The 19,157-nt window shown below is 42.7% G+C and overlaps 2 protein-coding genes across 2 annotated transcripts; both read right to left on the reverse strand.

Annotated features, from left to right (window-relative positions):
* Positions 1 to 915: 915 nt before the first annotated feature.
* Positions 916 to 6,427, reverse strand: LOC116161137 (phosphoglucomutase). Its single transcript, XM_031474373.1, has 10 exons — positions 6,276 to 6,427; positions 5,897 to 6,147; positions 5,754 to 5,835; positions 5,510 to 5,709; positions 2,375 to 2,531; positions 2,134 to 2,327; positions 1,929 to 2,083; positions 1,449 to 1,884; positions 1,267 to 1,395; positions 916 to 1,216 (listed from the first exon to the last, which is right to left on the reverse strand). The coding sequence occupies exons 2-10, from the start codon at positions 6,137 to 6,139 to the stop codon at positions 1,127 to 1,129; spliced, it is 1,686 nt and encodes a 561-aa protein (XP_031330233.1). The 5' UTR covers positions 6,140 to 6,147; positions 6,276 to 6,427; the 3' UTR covers positions 916 to 1,126.
* Positions 6,428 to 10,594: 4,167 nt separating this feature from the next.
* LOC116161138 (serine/threonine-protein phosphatase 4 catalytic subunit) lies at positions 10,595 to 12,371 on the reverse strand. Its single transcript, XM_031474374.1, has 5 exons — positions 11,956 to 12,371; positions 11,759 to 11,911; positions 11,413 to 11,713; positions 11,079 to 11,268; positions 10,595 to 11,031 (listed from the first exon to the last, which is right to left on the reverse strand). Exons 1-5 carry the CDS (start codon positions 12,103 to 12,105, stop codon positions 10,902 to 10,904), a joined length of 924 nt encoding a protein of 307 aa, XP_031330234.1. The 5' UTR covers positions 12,106 to 12,371; the 3' UTR covers positions 10,595 to 10,901.
* Positions 12,372 to 19,157: the final 6,786 nt, after the last annotated feature.

Below are 19,157 nucleotides of genomic sequence, written 5' to 3' on the forward strand. Positions count from 1 at the left end.
CAAGCGTTCGGTAATACTCGTTTGGGGTATAAGATTTCGGTTTTATGGAACCTAATTCGTGTAATTCTTTGCTGCGTTCTTTAGCTTTTCAAGCGTATGGGTGGAAGTCTCCTCTGACCGTGGTCTCGAGCTTTTTGAAGCCCTTCACCTGGAAGAACTGCGCGCGCGTTGGAATGGGTATTCGCGACTGAAAGGCAGCGAAATACTAACACACCGCTATTGTTTGCATGGGGGATGAGAGGGAGAATGAAATAACAAAGAAAACTTGAACGAGAATGGAGCCGGGTGCCTGTATGCCAATTTGTATTTGGGTGCGTAAACGTCGGTTTACATATGTATATATATATATATATATATACACGCGATATCCGAAAGGATTTGAGGAGGGGGAGAAAGTATGCGGCACAAAGGCAAGGGAACGTCTTGCAATGAAAAAAATAGACAAGAGGACGAGGGTTCGCTCTATGAAAATCCTGGACTTTGACAGGTATTTCTTGAAGGGTAGAGAATAAACGACACCTAATGCTGGGACTGATCTTGAATCTCAAGCATAGGCTGGGACCCTCGCACTCTGCTAACAAGAAACTCTCCCGTTTAGAATGCATGGGCGATACGAGTCGATCCACTTACTTCGAAATGTGCAGTAGTTTTAAACATTGAGTTTGTACTGCAAGGCCATGCGATTCTGGGTGTACAGCTACAGTTATGACTTGTTTGCATATTTTTGATAATCCAAAATTACTATAAAAAAAACGCGAGATGCCGTTATGAAGAGGTGAGAGGAGGGAGGAGATTTAAATCCGATTTCTTTCCAGGGTTCAGTTTGTCTTACGTTCATATTCCGGGATGGAGAAAACGGAGGGGGTAGTGTAGCGGAACCTAAATTTTGAAAACGACGCATAGAAAACAAATTTATTTAAACATGCAGCAGCTATTAATTTAATAACAAAAATGTATGTATAAACTCTACAATATCAACGACAACCTTATGGCAGTAGCACATTCGCACATTCAATAAAATCTACAAGGAAGTGCACGTTTATGCGATATATTGAACTAATGCACAAAGTTTTGATTAACAACAACTAAAGGAATTAGAGTGATGTGTTATCATCTGAAACCTAATTTACGTTATTACGGTGGGCTCCTCTCGGCCGGTGAACTCTTTCAGTTTGGAAATCTGAAGGGCGATGGTCACCAACGGTTTCAGAGTTACCTGAAAAGTGATCGGTTGGCAAGTTTTCCTGACGAAACCGTCGCGCTTACCTGCGCATCCGTGGTGGTGTCGACTTTCTCATAGCTGTCAATGTAAATGCGAATGGTGGCGCCACTACTGCCAGTGCCCGACAGCCTGTAGATCAGTCTTGATCCGTCCTCGAACAAAATTCGAATTCCCTAAAAGTTGAAACGTTAGGGTGCTGTGAAAGTTGAGGGGCGGGGGGGCTTACTTGGTTCTTGGCCACGCTGTCGTCGATTGGATCAACGTAGGAGAAGTTATCGGCCTGTTTGATGACGTAAGTTTTGCCGCAGCTGCTGAAACTTTTACCGGTCGCGCGGGGATCGGCTATGAAGCTCTCCAGGTGGCTCATCATTTTGTTCGCGTCCCCGCTCTCGCACTCTTCGTAATCGTAGCGGGTGAAGTAGTTGCGACCGTAAGTCCTCCAGTGCTCCTTCAGGATGTCCTCGACGCTCATTCTTTTATGCTCAATTATGGACAGCCAGGCCAAAACGGCCCAGATGCCATCCTTCTCGCGAATGTGATCAGATCCCGTTCCGAAACTCTCCTCGCCGCAAAGCGACAGACGGCCCGCGTCCATGAGATTACCGAAGTACTTCCAACCGGTCGGCACTTCGAACATTTCCTTCTTCAACCTCTCGGCAACCCTACAAAACCGCTGTAACTCTCAAACCGAGCCGAGGCGAGTTACCTATCAACGGCGGCCGCCGTCGGCATCGACCTGGCGAATCCGTGAACGCCGTTCTTTCGAAAGTAAGGAATGCAGTCCAGATTATTCGCGACCACCGCCAAGCTATCGCTGGGAGTGACGAAAAATGCATTTTTACCGATTATCATGTTGCGATCCTAAAATCGTGTTAAATCACAACCGGGAGACGCACGCGCCGAGCACTTACGCCGTCGCCGTCGAAAGCTGCGCCGAAATCGTATCTCGTATCCTCCTTCACCTTATCGACCAAATCCTTCGCGTAGGTCAGATTCGGATCGGGATGGATTTCGCCGAAATTATCGAGGGGAATGATTCGCACGGCGCTATCCTGATTGCTGCCCAATTCCTCCAGGAATATCCGTTTCACGTACACGCCGGTCACTAGAATTGCAAGTTGGAAAAGGTCGCGACCTGGACGGCTCACCTACCTCCGTTCATGGAGTCGATCAGCACGTTGAAGGGAGGCGTCGTTTCCGTGCCGCTTAGGAGACAACGCAACTTTTCAAAGTCGAAAATCGCCTTCATTAATTGCACGTAGTCCTCGACGGGGTCGATGACCTCCACCACGAATTCGCGACCGTCCACCTACGGTTTAGTTGGTTGTATCAGGGAACAGTTTGAAACATTTGCCTATTGTCACAATCCCTTCCTTAAATTAGTTACGTCGTGGTGGTTGCGTATGTCACGGCATTATATCTCAAGGTTAGGGTGTTAATTATCTGTTATATATAACAGTTGGCTGTGTGCATACACAATCAACTTTTTTTAGGTGTTTTCCATTCGTTAATATCGGAAAAATACGCCCTCAGGTTTCGAATATGAATGTTTTGCTTATTGTATAGTGCTGGAACATATGGTAGCGGATACGCATCACACCAAAATTAGCAGTAGAATCAACACGGCGAGCTTGTCCTATACTAAGGCATCCAGTACACCTCCGCAGGACCTGGTGCTACGCGAATTATGTACCGCACATAAATACGCAGCCCCCTCCCCTCCGTTTTTGTGTTATATTCACATAAAAATCGCTCCGGAGGGCAAACGGTATAAACACCACGGGGACATCATCGCGGGGGTAGCAAGGATGGGCGCGTCGGATTGGGTAAGGCAAGAGTATTTCGGGAGGGCAGAAAGAATATAACGGACCCCCCCCCCTTGTCTTCCACGTCATAGAGGGAAAGTTAAACGAGACCGTGGGGGGAGGGGGTATCGAGTTGAGATTGTTTGCGTTGGCTACGTATTGAACCAAAATTCTCGAGAGCGTCGTTACCATAAATCGAAATTCGTAGGAGGTTCGCGCATCATCGGAGGGTTACCGAACCCCTCCGTAGCCGGGGTTGGAATTTGGACTGTCGCAGATAACGCTAAAACGAAACCTGGAGACATGTTTATGAAATTTGCTAAAATGATGCTAACGAGGAGTAGACACGAAAAAGAAGAAAACTGCCCCCCCCCCTCCCACTTGTGTTTGCGATAAAACGCAACGCAACGTGAAATAACGCTTTTCCAGACCTGGAAGAGGATGTCGCTATTTCCGGAATATGTAGCCGCCGGTGGTGCGCACTTCTCAACCTCCCCCCCCCCTCATTCAGGAGGCATTTTTTTAAGTAAAAACCCGAATTTACCATAAGTTGTGGCCGATGAAAGGGAGTTACGCAAACTTTACGCGCGGTTGGCTCGGTCAGTGGTGCGTACGAATCAGAAAGCGCGAGACACGAAGCGGAGCGCGTGTGAATTTTTCGAATACTCTTTTCGGGGGATTTTCCACGGAGAAAAATAGGAAATGGCGTTTGGAGAAGGCGGAGTTGACGAAACGAAATGAGGAATCGCAACGCGCCCGGTACCCAGATCCCGGCGGGGGAACGGGGGGGCGTGTCGACTTGCGGTTTTTACGTCGATTTCGAGGGCTCTTTCGAAGTGACCGGTTACCCCCTCCCTCACCCAATTGTCTATAGATGGCACTTTTTTCATATTTTGTCGATTTTTTACGTTGGTCTTCAGTGTCCATCGGCGGTTTGGGTAAATGCGCGAGGCCGAAGCCGAGCAATGTGTCAATGGTCCTATACAAACGTGAGAGGTGGTATCTACACTGGGATCAGCTGTTACCCCACCCCCAATTGTCTACAAATGGCACTTTTTCCGATTTAGGTGTTGATTCGAAAACGCCAATGGTTTTTTTTACAATGGCTTCCCATATTCATCGGCCACATTCAGATTCGAATGCGGCAACAATGGCACTCGCGAAAAATCGTACTGCGCATGCGCCACAGGCGACTTATTTATCGAGCAATTTCCTACCATATCTTCTATGGTTTCCGAGATCCCAATGATAGGCGTCCTTATCTTGGACACAGTGTATAATTATACAGAGTGGCCCATCGAGAAGTATACAGAGGGCTTTTAGGGTATTAAATTTAGAAATTTCGAAAAATCCTCGAACACGTCAATTTTGTATTCGAGGGGGACAACTTTTGGAATACAAATCACGAACCTCTACGTAGGGAGCTTAACCCCTAAAATTTTAAATGGAATCCTATGGCAAATGGTACATTATTTGAAAGTCAATTTAATCGTGATTACTAATCTGCTTTGCTTTTTAAATTCTATTGATTCGTTTCGGAGTTAATTCGCATTTGAAATGGTTTTTTCTAAAAAAAACCAAAACAAATGCGATCTAAGTCACCTTGTATTAAAATTTTATTTAGACGCTTCAATTTGTTTGTTAAACTTAAGTGAACCTTGAACCTGTCAGTTCTCCGAAACGAATCAATAGAATTTAAAAAGCAAAGCAGATTAGTAATCACGATTAAATTGACTTTCAAATAATGTACCATTTACCATAGGATTCCATTTAAAATTTTAGGGGTTAAGCGCCCTACGTAGAGGGGTGAAGACTTGGGTTCATGATTTGTATTCCAAAAGTTGTCCCCCTCGAATACAAAATTGACGTGTTCGAGGATTTTTCGAAATTTCTAAATTTAATACCCTAAAAGCCCTCTGTATACTTCTTGTTGGGCCACTCTGTATAAAAAAAATATAGGTTGTGATACATCAATGTAATCAGGAAAAGGAATGCAAACAAATGACGTTAAGATATACAGAGTGTTGCATTTGAAAAATATCAACTTTGGGTGAAATCTCAGAATCACTTGCCCACAAATTTTTTTGACTACGCCACTGGATTCTCCGTAAAAATGTCTAAAACAGGCAGTTTTAACTTTTTTCTGTCTTACATCTTACATGGGTAGTAAGATGACAACGTTTCCACCCTGTATCTTAGGAACTAAGATACTAGATTGAACAGATAGAATGATATTTGCATAAAACCCCTTTATACAGATTTTATCAAATTAAATGGAATTCTTATTTCAGATTAAAGTCAGTTGTCTTTTAAATTCCCATCTTCATTTCCTCTTGTAATCCCACATAATCTGGGACCCCCTGTATATTCAACACCCTATACATTACCTACACACAGGGTGTTCCAGGTGAAACCGGAATCTCGGAACAAATTAATTTCAAGAACACAATTTTGTTTTGAAAAGAAGGTACGAACTACGCACCTCGAAGCTTTGCACCCCTGGTTGCTGGAAGTCACAGTCCAGGTCGGGCGTAATCCGATACTGTGTGATCTTTTCCGTAAGCTCGTAGATGTCGTTGGTCATCTGATCTGGTGCCGGACCGCCGTTATCTATGTTGTACTTAATTCCGAAATCGTTGCGAATACCGCCCGGATTATGGGAGGCGGTCAGAACAATTCCTCCTGAAGGACTCTTTGAGTCAACAAATCAATGCGACTTAACTTACCTAAACATTTGTGGGTACGGATTAGGCTCGAGACCGCCGGCGTGGATAGAAGCCCTCGGCGGCCGATTATCAACTTGCTCACCTGCGAAATCGGGGGGGGGGGCCAATTAAAGGGGGGGGGGAAGGAGGACAAGGGAACTTACCCCATTTGCCGAGGCAATTCGAATGATAATGTTAATCGACTGGGTGGTGAAATACCGACCGTCACCGCCGACTATCAGCGTGCAGCCCTGAGTTTTCCCCTTCTGGGCGTCGAGAATACACTGAATGAAGTTCTCGGTGTAGTGTTTCTCCATAAACACCGCGACCTTTTTCCTTAATCCGCTCGTGCCCGGCTTTTGACCTTCGAAAGGTGTCGTCGGAACCACGATACTTGTGAGGGACATTGTGCTCGCTGTAAAAAATGAAGGTCATGACGCTTTTCGCTTTAATTTAGGGCTTTAGTAGGCCAGAATTGGAGGTTAGGTGAAAAACAAATGAAAAATGAAAAAATTGAACGGGAAAAAAGGCGGCTCTACTTACAAAAGGTTCGCGCTACAAGTTCCAAACGAGAAATAATTTGCAAGTATCTCGTTTTAACTGGACTGGAAAGGATTTTTAGTTAATTGCAGATTTGGTTTGAACGTTTCAATGTCAAAAAGGACGTTTTTCGTCGCGCAAACTCGGTTCAGAGATATGAATTTTTCCTCTCTCATTTTTGCAAAATATTTTTAAATCAAGTAACCTGCGCTCAAACAACCGTAATGTACAAAAAAGGCCAAAACGTCGAAACCTATATACAGGGTGAGCTGAGGCTGAGAATAATAAGGTGTTTTATTTCCCTATGTGCTAATCACCCAACAAACGTCCACCAATCAGCCAAATGGAAACAGCGCCATCTTGTGTGTAAGTTCATACCTGTTTGAAACCTTCTTCGGGCCGCCTTATCTTCTCTACCTCTTGCGCACCTACCCCCTCCTAAAATAAAGAGCCTCAGGCTTCCATGTATAACCTCAAGGTTTGCAGCTTCCCACAACGGGTGATGAGGGAGTGAGGTGACCAACCACTCCTGGGTTGTTCTCACCTCCAGATCTTCTGAAGTTGGGTCCTGTGGTCCGCCACTGGAGGCGAGCAGATGCTGGTCAACGTCTTCGCCTTGTTAGCTGTTAGTTGACCCAGTGATGGATTGTTGGTAGGTGTTTTTGAGTTGCCTTTTAGCAGCCTCCTGTGTTCTGTCGGCTCTCATTCAAGCACCTCACGCCATTTATTGCTTTCCAACCCCCTTCCTTTCATTGCTTGCCATCTTTACACATTTCTTGCACCCCCATTCACACTTCTGCCCTTCCAGTCTTCTGCTTTACATCTGCATTCGTCGGTATACGCGTTCTCCTCTACTTGCTATACGCTTTTCCACGGCGGTCATTCGACCCATGTGAAGTTGTCCCCGCCCACATGAAATATTTGACAAAAATGCGCCAACAGTTGGTGCTCGACGCTTATCGTTAGTGCTGCTACGATGTGAGAAAAATTAAAAAAAAAACCGAGGCGGGGCCAACTTTACACTTTACTTTTATTTATCGGGCAAACAGTATCTCAAATTGTTTCGCTGTTCTTAAAAAAGTCAAGTGTGCAGTTAGCCCCCCCCCCCCCAAACATTTTTAATTAGATGAAACCACATGTGATTGTTAGTGCTGTTTTGTGCTCGAATATTGCGATTTCAGCATTTCATCTTTCCGAGAAAAACGAAAAAAACTAAAATATAGTGTTAAGTAGGCCCCGCCCATCACTCGTTTTTTAAAGAAACGCACATACGATCGTTAGTGCTTTTTTGCGCTCAAATATTGCGGGTCTCACGTTTTACCTTTTCAAGAAAAACGAAAAAAACTCAAATATTGTGTAGTGTACTTAACCCCCAGGTTCTACGCTAACTTCACACTACAAAAACACGGAAATAAAATCAACCAGGCAACGTTTAAAAATGGCCACCCGAATGACTATTCCCTGTAAAACTAAACAAGATCCCGCTTAAATTGGAAAAGTGGCACTTGATAAAACATCTAAGGCAGGGCCCCCTTACGTTAGTTGTACACAACGCTTTGACCTGAAGCACGTCCAATAGGGAAGGAACGTTAAATAAAACACTGAAAATTGTTTAATAATGATAGCAATTATTAAGATTGTGAAAGCCCGGAAATTTAGTTGATGTACATTAATATAAACAAAACAAACAAAGCCAAAATGTGTCGTACTCTCGCAAAAGTCACTGCCAAGGGTAAAAAGAGTACGACGAAGAAAAACCTTGCAGTTTGATTAAAACATTCCAAAAGTTAATTAACAAAATATTTTCTAAAAATTTAAGCAGTAATTAACAAAGATAGTAAATGCATATACACAAGGATGGTTACACTCAAGGTTAAAGGCAAGTTTTTGGTGACAATGGGTCAGGTAGGAACAGGTACCAAGATTCTGAGGAAGGGTGAAATACACAGGATGTGACTCATCTTTGGTGCAATATAGTCCTTTTGTTGAAAGCAAAATGGAAAATTACATGGCCTTGTAGGCAAATTTGACTAAAAACAAGATATGTGGAATTTATTGAATCGCCACTCATTTAACGCACATAGATTCTAAACTGAAGAGCTTTGATTAGCGTAATCTCGCTCCTGCAAGATGGGTAGTCCGCCCCTGGTTTCGGGGTTTCGAACCTACAGTTGGATGTCGAAGACAATCACGGAATTAGGTGTCGTAACACAAATTTGACTACAGTTTTTTTCCACCCCCGTGACTGCTTCATTCACGGAGAAAATTGTTAGTAACAAACAACAAGTCAGTACATACATCAAACGAATCAGTAATTTCCACATATTACAATAAAATGAACCAAACTTACATGAATGTTACTTCAGGGACAAAACCAAGTTATCAACACCAATAAACATAAATTAAGCAAACATTACACCAAAAATGTAAACAATTACAAACAATAGCATAACGGTATCACACATATGATTGCATTGCGGTTAAACCAAGTAAATTTCAAAAACAAATATTGAAACACAAAAAATATAAAATGCGGCAAACAAAACACAAATACGATATAAAGAAATGCAAAAATTACTACCTGCATTAAATAACACAAAATAACAACAAACATTTATGAAGCGACGCGTTCACGACCGCCATTCAAGACAAGATGCCAAACGTAACTCCCTTTCGTGCTTTCTAGGTGGCGCAGGCAGCTTTTCCCCACCTAGAAATTGCATGGTTGCCAACTCTCAAAATGTATGTATCGTCGTAAGTTGTATATACAGGGTGGAACCTCTCAATTGTGTGAAGTTGTCTAAAAAAAAACTAATACAATCATTAGTGCTGTTTGTGTGAATATTGCGAGTCTAACGTTTTATCTTTCCAAGGAAAACGAAAAAAACCAAAATATTATATGAAGTTGACCCCGCCCATCACTCGTTTTTATTGTATGTAGCAGCACTAACGATAGGCTTCAAGCACTAACTGTCGGCGCATTTTTGTCACATTATTTCATGTGGGCGGGGCCAACTTCACATGGGTGATCATTCGCGCATTTCTTTTAAGTTTTCTTTACGTGGCTGTATATCTCCCCCTCCCTCCAAAACCAAGCATACTTCGAACTTTTTCTTGACGTACTCTGTACACTTTTTCACATCTTGTATGCATTTCTTTGGGCACGTTTAAAGCAACCTTTACCTTGTTTTGCGCTTCTTTCGCTTCCTGCGTCTGTCTCACACCTAACTTCTTGATTAGGTACGTGTTTGTTAGGCTTTCCTCAGGCCTAATTCAAGACTGCATGTCTTCTACGCGCCTTCTTTGACGTCTCCTTCTCACCGCCCTCGTCTCCTATCCACATTGCTGAAAGATTTTAAAACCTGAACTGCTCATGAGCGAAAAACTACAAAAAAATCTAACAAAGACCTCTAAAATTCATAAAAAAAGCTGGCATTCTATAAATCGATAGCAAAATGCAATTTGTGAAAGATTATAGCCTGAAGAACTGCAAAAAGTTGAAGAAACAGGCCATGGTTTATGCCGAACTTTCCTTTCGACTCGTTCCGCATTAATTTCTATTGATACCAATTTATAATAACAGTAATAATGACATTTATATTGAGCACACCTTATACAAAGAACAAATATTACACCCACATTATCCTGAGCAGTAATACAGGGCGCGTTATTGCCGAACGAACCTCCACTTATATCTTCCTTTTTTACGTTTTATTGACGCTTCTTTACCTTCCGTACACGGATTTCTGATGCAAGGATTTCTTCAGGAGACCTTCCTCGTGGTTCTTTTAGATTTGATTATTCACCCTACACCCAGGTTCATCTGCTTCAGGCGTCTTTCAAGCAATCTTGACGCTCGTTTGCCCTCCCTTTTCACCTGTTCCACGTCTCCTTCAGCCTCCTTTCAACTTTCTTTCATCATACCTCCTTATTAACGCCCTTTTATATCTCATTTGCTCTACTTTAATCTCTTCTTTACTTTCGAATCAGTAAAAACCTCCTTAACGCATTCTTCACGTCCTTTTTACATTGTCCTCGCAACCCGTCCTCTAATTTTCCTTCACTTTCCTTTTTACTTGTGTCTTATGCTTTCTCGCTTTCGTTTCCTCTCCTTCCTGAATTGTTTCACATGCCCCTACTTTTTTCTCAAAATCTTTTACGCCTTCAAAATGGTGTTTTTCTTTCAGTGACTCAAGATTTTCCGAAGTAACCTTTGTCAGAGGTCTCAAGGAAGTTTTAAGAACCAGCCCAGGAGGATTTTCATGAGGGCTCTTTTTAGTATCTGCCCACACTTTGTTAGGGGGCCTTACAAAACAAACAGATTTCTTTTATTGGAACTTTACTAAAAATGGTTACAAAATTACACATTTTAACACAATCGACTTTAAAATGACAGCAATGAACCGAGTAACAAGAAACTAACTTCGTTGGTCAAATAGATAACGATAGCATTCCCTATCTTGTTAGTATTTTTATCCGACTGCGTCCGAGGCTGATGAATTGGACCCAAGCAGAGTGCTTACTTACGTTTCGTAACACAATTTAATAAATAGGCTAATTAGAACGTAATTAAAACAGGCTAATTTCAATTGTAAAATCAAGTCCGACCGTATACGTAAAACTTAAAAATTAAAGGAAATAATCGGCTTGCGGTTTCTTCGACGGTATCCCTCTCGTTTCCTGAGGCGCCGCCTCGAAGATTGTGAAGTCACGCTGTAGGTGTTCGTTTAATTCTAAAATGGCGGCGACGTTGCCACAACTGAAAGTAAACAATTGACGCTAATTTAATTAATTACGAGTACGTACCGGTAACAGTAATTTGGCGCGGACCACACAGTGAGCACGGTCTCGTTAAAGTGCCATTTGTATCCTTCCATAACGAGCTGATGCGCCCGGCAAATCATGTCGATGTCGTTTGCCGCATTGAATTGAGCCACCACGTCCGAGCCGAAGAGATAACCGGCACCGCGCGGCGATACACCCCAGCCTTGTGTGTCTGTAATGAGATCATTAATTGACAGCCAATCAAAGCCAACCCAAAAGATAACTCCGCCTCTTTTTTATGCGACTGTTTTCCAGAGGCACCCGTGAAAGTAAGTCAGAGGCGGAGTTATTCTATTGGGCTCGCACGCGAACGAACCTTCGGGATCGCTCCAAAGCAGATCGCACATCGGCCCGTCGTGCGGCACCTCCTGCTTTCGATCGATCGTCCTAATCTGATCGAGCGTCTGTATCGAGGGCGATAGGCCGCCGTGAACGCAGAATATTTTACCGTCGATTATCGCCGAGAGCGACAGATAATCGAAGATCTCCGTGCAGTATCGCCACACGGTAATCGAACCGTATTTCCTAAGACACTCGTCGTAAAATCCGTACACTTGAGTGATCTGTCGCGACTCGTGATTGCCGCGTATTAACGTGATGCGGTCGGGATATCTGACCTGTCGGGCGATCGGTTAGTGGTGGAAACGCGATCGGGGCCCTACCTTTAATGCTAGTAGTAGTAGGAAAGTTTCGACGCTGTAAAATCCGCGATCGACGAAGTCCCCCATGAATAGGTAGTTCGTTTCGGGTACGTCGCCTCCGACTTTAAACAGCTCCTTCAGGTCGTAGAACTGGCCGTGAATGTCGCCGCATACCTACGAAGCGCTTAGTACGGAGTAGTCGTGTGGTAATACTTAACTGTGACCGGCGATTCGACACGCTGAACGTTACTCTCCTCGACCAAGATCTCCCGTGCCTTCGCGCATAGCGCCTTCACCTCGGCCTCCTTAATGATCTCGCACCGTTTCAGCTGCTCAATTTGACGGTCTAGATCGCTTGTATCCGACATTATTCGACGAGTCCTTTTAAAAACTAGAAATGTACAAGTTATTGGGAAATGGGAAATTTGAGGTTAGGTTTTAAAAAACACAGCGCAGCGACCTTTTGGCAAATCGCGATTCGCGCACATGTGAGGTGCCAGAATGTGCAAGGCGGGTGAATTTTTGAGGCCACGAAATTGATTTAAATTTGTAAAAAAAACTAGAAAATTCACTACTTTTCTTCGCTAATTTTACGGTTTTACGCGCGCGCGCATGCGTTCTCGTTTTGAAAAGTAGGACTTGGTTAACAAAAATTTACCGATCGTGACGCATTTTAATGACGTCATCGACTGAATCAGTGGCGTCACAAACAAACAAAGGACAGTGACAGTCAGAGAATAAGACGCAGAGGGGTCCGTTAACTTAGCACCACCATTTTACGTTTCCGGCTAAAAAAAGACTGCGCTAGAATCTCTATGGCTAGCGCCATTTTGAATTCAGCTAGCGCCATTATAGATTTTGCAAAAAAAAGCTCTTGACTTTCGGGGGGTTCCATGTTAACGCTAGCACCACCATTGCGTCCGATCTCTTCCAAAAGCAAGCGCTATGTTCGTCAGACCTAGCGTCACAAATTTTAGATCTAGCACCACCCTTCAATAGTGTGGGGGGCAATTTCTCCTAGCACCATCATTTTGTTTTTTCGGGTAAAATTCTGACGTTTTGTTGTCTATTGACCTAGCGCCTCTAATTTTAGAGTTAGCGCCACCCCCCAATAGTGTGACGGTCAATTTTTTTCTATCACCACCATTTTGTCTTTTCGAGTAAAATTTTGATGTGTTCTGTTCTGTATAATTTTATGTATTTTTTATGTTTTTCGTTACTCGTAGTTGTTCTGATAGTAACTATTTATATTGAAGCGTCAAAGTTTGTTTTATTGTTTTATATAAGTATGTGTTTTTTGGTGATTGTATATTAACGCTAGGACAGCGGAAGAAAAAACGTCAAAATTTTACTAAAAAACAAAAAAACAAAATGGTGATGCTGGAGAACAAATGCCCGCCCGCCGCCCCTCTACTAAATAGGGAGTGGTGTTAGCTACCTCTAGATCCGATGAAGTTAAAATAAGTATTTCCCGAAAGTAAAGGTATTTATTGTAAAATCTATAACAGCGCTAGCTGGTGCCAGGTCAGCAGAACACAAAATCTCAAACTGTTACTTGAAAAAAACATCCCACACTATTAGAGAGTGGAGCTTAGGATCTTTAGCTCTAGCTCTGTATTTTTGGCTCTATCTCTGACGAAAACAGCCCAGCCAGTGGCGTACGTAGAAATTTATTCTGGGGGGGATTAAACAAGTTCGTGGCACATACAGTCACCCAGTGCGTACTAGAAGTGGGAGGGGGGGGGGGTAAGAAATAGAAATTGGGTTGCACAGGCGAAAAAGATTAGATCAGAACGGTATTTTATTTCTTACTGCTGACAGGCCCCTTTATTGCTGTCAACAAAAACTTTGAATAATGGCATTGAATAAAAACACTATAAGAAGCCTAACGCTTATGGAAGAAAGCGCGACAAATCCCCTTGCACCCGCATTGGTTGTGATCACCTTTGCGGTAAATAGGAGGAAAGCAAATTCTCATTCTTCTCAGTTCAAGAATCGACACTATTGACAGTGTTTCCATTATATTCTCAGTTCAATCTCTGTCGCGCTTTATTTCCACGGGGTTAGGCTTCTTATAGTGTTTTTATTCAATGATAAACCAATTTCGACAAAAAATTCAAAGGGCTGTAACTTTTGATCTAGTAGTCCGATCTTGGAACTGTTTGAAATTATGGATTCTACAGGCACATTTTCCGGTCGATCTGAGATAATTTTTTTTTTTGGGAAAAAAAGGCAGTTATTACCTTCCTTTTTTACCAAAAATCGACTGCACCAAAATTTCTCGGGAAAAAACTTTTCCTTATTAATTCGGGTGCGTAGAATCCAAAACGATTCGTACTTTTTCGATTAAACGTCTCCATCAAAAGTTATGGGCAAAAAACCAATTTCGACAAAAAATTCAAAGGGCTGTAACTTTTGATCTAGTAGTGTGGCAGCTCTGATTAAAAGCTGAAAAACTTTGAATATTGGCCTTGGACTCTAGTCTCTAGAAGCTTTTCGTTTGCTACATAAGCAAATTGAATCGTGTTCCAATGCCGAAGTGATAAATAGTGAAATTCGCGCTTGTGTTATAAAACTTACATGTAAGAAAACCACCACCACCACTTCAGAACCAAAGTTTAAGAGCAACAATATAAGATGGACCTCATTCTCATAAGGCGCAACGTGTCCATTCTACCTTCAACATGGATGGAACCGAAAAATACTGGTTCTTTGGGACCGGTATCGGTTCCGGTTCCTAGTGAGGGATTTATAAAATGCAATCGGTTTCGGTTCCAGTACCGGTTCTTTTCGGTTCCCAGCTCCTGACAAGTGATATACCAGTCGAGGGTTCAATCCCCATATACAGCCAGAAGTCCTTCTACACATGCCCATAGACATACAGTAGTGGCCTTTTTGCTTATTCGCTCACTGTGCCCTTTCCAGGTCAGGTGGGAGTCTATGATGGCTCCCAAATGTTTCACTTAATTGATCAGACCAAGTTAACGTCCTCAAAGAGTGAGGTGCACTAGGCCATGGCTACTGCACCACCTTTCCGTCTGTTCAAGAGCCCCCCGCGCGAGTTCTTTTATGGCGCTTGGAAACTTTGCAGTTATAAATATCAGCTGAAAAGGGTGGAGGTGATGGCGAAGAAGACGACACAGAAGTGCGAAGAAGGCTCAAAGGACTTGGAAAGGAAAGTCGTAAGCGAGGTTTGAAGGGGACACGTCCTCGTGGAGAACAGCCAATAAATGTGAAAGTGGAGACCTTCCTATTTCTTAACGAGGGGTGAACGAAATGAAAAGAAGATGCAAGTGTGTTATCAAAATGTGTATTTATTTACTTATTTATTTATTGTACCTCTTGTTCTAGGCCCTCAACGGTCTCTCGCCCAATTACAGAGTGAGCCGTATAATGCTCCTTGGAGGTGCCCTTGCCGAAGGTTTTAAGTTGTTCTTTACTACTCTGGTTAACATTAAGAATTAGGAAAACTTAATTCGAACGTGCCGGCCGAATGCTCGAGACTAATCCAGTGAAATTCCCATCTCTGTTACAGATAAAAAAATTCTTACCTCAGCCCAGGTTCGAACTCTCCACCTCCGGCTACGTAACCCAACGCTGGACCACTGAAGTATCATGAAGGGGAGTGAAGGAAGAGGGCTTAAAGTGGGCATGTAGGAAAGGTGCAGGAAGCGTGTGCAAAGGACTAGAAGGGGATCTGAAGAATGCGTGGAGGAAATGTGAAGCAGGCGTAACGGACATTATGCAGAATGCGTTTACGAAGACTGAAGGTGGGGGGGGGGGGATTTAGCGCGATGAAAGCTGGAACGTGTAGAAGAATTGATGGGTGTAGGTGTAAAAATGAGGCGAGAGGGAATTGCTTATTAAAAAAGAAGGACGTAATGGATACCTGAACTCCACGTCGGGAAAACGTGAAGGAAAAGCAAAAAGGGAGTGAGATGTGAGGAAAGCTTAGGGGAGGAGGTCCGAACCAAGCAGACCGAAAGGAAGAAGAACAAGTTAAAAAGTAATCGTAAACGATTTACATAAAGCGCATTTCCACTTGCATTCATTTCCTATTTGTAAGATGCAACTTCTGTTAAAATCGTAAAAATCCGCCCACAAATATGAAAGATAGCGTTTCACATGAGCAATCCATTTTTGACATGCTATTTCAATTTCAGTTTATAAGAAGAATTTCATTTCAATGCTTTTGTAAATAAGAAAGTTGGAACTGCGCATGCGCAAACCTAAATTTTGAAACTAATGTTAGATTTTCCTTTGTTCCAAGCGCCAAAGTATCAAATTTCACTTAAATGCTTCCATAGATAAAAAAAGTTGGCACTGCGCATGGGCAAAATAAAATTTTTAAACTGGCGCTAGATTTTCCTTTATTCCAAGTTCCTATGTATCAAATTTCGTTTAAATTCTTCCATAAATAAAAAAGTTGACACTGCGCATGCGCAAAACCAAATTTTGAAATTGGCGTTAGATTTTCCTTTATTCCAAGTGCCTATGTATCAAATTTCATTCAAATACTTTTATAAGAAAAAAAGTTTGCAATTTGGTTTATAAATGGTCGGGATGCGAAAAGGGCACTGTGAATTTTGAATCGATTCGACTCAACTTTTGGCATTGCGTATTATATGGCTAAGGCTATGCCCATATTGAATTTCATGCAATTCAGTTCATAACTAACGGAGATGTAAAAGCGATCGGACATTTCTAAACAAAATTATCGTTCACACGGACAGATAGAGGGACAGACAGGCAAAGGAACAGACGGACAGACCAACAGACAGACGGCAGACAACAATACAAAATTATAAATGATATCTAGGATGGTTAGTAAACCGCAAGAGTGTAAAATTATGGAACATGTAAAAAACGGTTTGTTGGTTTTTTTACAATAACTTTTTTAGCAATAAACGCAGAAAAAATTCCTTCCTTGGTGCAAGCCTCGACACCATAACAAACCAAATAGCGAAAAAAGTAGAACAATAGCTCTTAAGATAAAGAACTAGTAGCGTCGCAAAACGAGCGGACGGACGGACGGACGGACAAAGTGGCCACAATAGCGCATTTGTTTTTTATTTTTGTGGAAATGCGCTAAAAAGGAGGTGAATTTAACATGATGTGCGCGTGAAGATAAGGAGGAGGTGCGAATGTAGAGTAAAGGAAGAGGTTGTCATAAACAATATGTAGAAGCAGTGGCGTGTGCGGACTGCGGGAAAATGGCGAGTGCGAAATTGAGATCAGTTGAAAAAGGAGGCGGGAAGAGATCTTGAAGAAAACATTTTTGAATGACGCGCGAAGCAGGCGTGTAACAGACGTCAAATAAAAACACGTGAATGTTGTTGAAGCATGGATGTGGGGCGTGAAGGTAGGTGTCAGGAAAACTGGAAGGGAAGGAGACTAGACAGAAAGAGACAGAGGGACGTAAATAAGTTATAGGGAGAGTATTTTGGTGAAAGTTTGGAGAAGAAGTGAAAGAGAGGTGCGATGGGATTTGGCTGAAGTGCAAAAGAGACAAACAAGACGACAGGAATGCTGGCAGGGATGGAGTGGGAGTGGAAAACTGAGCGAAATGTAAGGGAACACTGAGACGTGACAGAAATGTGAAGGTGCAATCAGAGGGAGATGTAAAGAGGTCGTAAAGAAACCATAAGAGAGGGCACGATGCAGTGGAGGAATGATGAAGAAAGCCTGAAAGGGGAAGGAAAAGGCATTCTTGCACGATTAGGGCGTTGTGCGCGGTTGCACCATTCTGTTGAAACCAACAGTTTCTATTTTTCCAACTTTTGTTCTTTTTTGTGTGCCATATATCGCCGTATTCGTAATGAAAAATGCTACTCAATACAGTGTGTACTTTATTTACGGGCCATATTAAAAAAATAAAGTTGCTGATGATTTTTCGAAAACCTCTCAACGGCTCAAATGCTCAAAAAGTGGCGAGGAGAAAGTGTTTTCTATTTTTTTAGCGCATTTTTGCAAAAAATTTTTTTGTAAAAAGTAGCTTTTAATCTCACTTTGGCTGGCTGGCTGGCTGGTCGGCTGGCTGGCTGGCTGGCTGGCAGTAAATGCGCGCCCGTAGAAAAAAGCTTGTAAAAAGACAAGGAGTGTACATGTAACTATCGGGGCCGTGTAATTAAGAACGTTAGGGATGGGGCTACAAGATGTGGAGTCGACGACATCTGGACGCCATCCCCGAGCGTATTATACTAACCTGGAGATTTTTCAGTTTTTATCTATCTTCTTCTACAGTTTTTCTCCGATTGTTTTCAAATTGGTGTCGTCGGGAAGATCTTGTCAACGCGCACAACTCCTGCGTGGCGGAATTTTGTTTTTTTTTCCTAGGGGCGAAATAAACCATCTTTTGCGCGGCGCGCTTCGAGGGGTAGTCGACTTTGGGCGCCCAAAAGTTTCTTACAGCGCGAATGCGGTCTCTCTTTCTCGTGTCACTAATAGAAGGTCGAGCTATGTGAAGTACCCAAAAGTTGAATACGATTTTATGCCGGGATTTTAGCGAAATCTACCAAAATGTGAATTACGAATGAACGGGACGTCGGAACTGTGTATCGACAAAGGGAATGTGGTAACCCCCGACGAGATCTTACTGATGGTGGAGTCGAAACTTCAAATCCGAATTGTTGCGGGTGATCGGAAGTGGGTGTCGACAAAGGGAATATGGTAACCCCCGACGAGATCTTACTGATGGTGGCGTCAAAACTTCAAACGCGAATTGCGAGTGCACGGTAAGTGAGAAAATGGTACCGACAAAGTGAACGTGGTAGCTTTCGGCAAGATCTTATTGATGGTGGAGTCAATATTGGCTAATAAAACACTGATCTGCCACACAAAAATGCGCTGAAGTCCCTTCGATCTCACACGAGGACTTTGATCATTTTTTTAATCTGTTCAAATAACCTCAGAAGGCAATAAAAAAAAGTCGGGCAATCTCGGATTTTGTGGTATATCTTCGGAAGTAATCGGAATTTTCTGGATTTTGTTTTAATTGTGTATCTCGGAGATCCCCATATCTTGGACACAGTGTGTATTTTCTTACATTTCCAGAAGCTTTTCTAGAATTTTCGCAAATTAGAAATTAATAAATTAAGAGGTCCTTTCCACCTGTACAATTCTACTAGAAGAGAGTCACCAAGACGTGGTGCACAAACTATTCACCCTTACGCATACATGCATGCAGAAAAAAGCGGGTGGAATGACGTCAATATTGATTTTTTTCATACAAGTCAACGACTCCATCCCTATTTAGCACTTCTGGCGCCTTTCAACCTCCCGATTGATCAACTCCCCTGCAATCCAAAGTCGCCGACTTAGAAATTTCGCCGTCGATCTAGAGCGAAGGAAAACTCGCGAAACGGAAACGATTTTTCCGCGACAAAATTGAAACGAAATAAATAAAAACAATACGCGCGAC

This window comes from Photinus pyralis, unplaced genomic scaffold (assembly GCF_008802855.1).
Source record: "Photinus pyralis isolate 1611_PpyrPB1 unplaced genomic scaffold, Ppyr1.3 Ppyr1.4_LG10, whole genome shotgun sequence".
NCBI classification, from domain to species: domain Eukaryota; kingdom Metazoa; phylum Arthropoda; class Insecta; order Coleoptera; family Lampyridae; genus Photinus; species Photinus pyralis.

Excerpts from the sequence above, each read along its gene's own strand:
- LOC116161137 (XM_031474373.1), bottom strand. The coding sequence starts at position 6,139 with ATGTCCCTCACAAGTATCGTGGTTCCGACGACACCTTTCGAAGGTCAA. Across the intron at positions 2,532-5,509 it reads CAGGGGTGCAAAGCTTCGAG|GTGGACGGTCGCGAATTCGT; the intron begins GTGCGTAGTTCG and ends ACTAAACCGTAG. Across the intron at positions 1,396-1,448 it reads ACAGCGTGGCCAAGAACCAA|GGAATTCGAATTTTGTTCGA; the intron begins GTAAGCCCCCCC and ends TTCAACTTTTAG.
- LOC116161138 (XM_031474374.1), bottom strand. The coding sequence starts at position 12,105 with ATGTCGGATACAAGCGATCTAGACCGTCAAATTGAGCAGCTGAAACGG. Across the intron at positions 11,269-11,412 it reads GCTTTGGAGCGATCCCGAAG|ACACACAAGGCTGGGGTGTA; the intron begins GTTCGTTCGCGT and ends ATCTCATTACAG. Across the intron at positions 11,032-11,078 it reads GCGCCAAATTACTGTTACCG|TTGTGGCAACGTCGCCGCCA; the intron begins GTACGTACTCGT and ends GTTTACTTTCAG.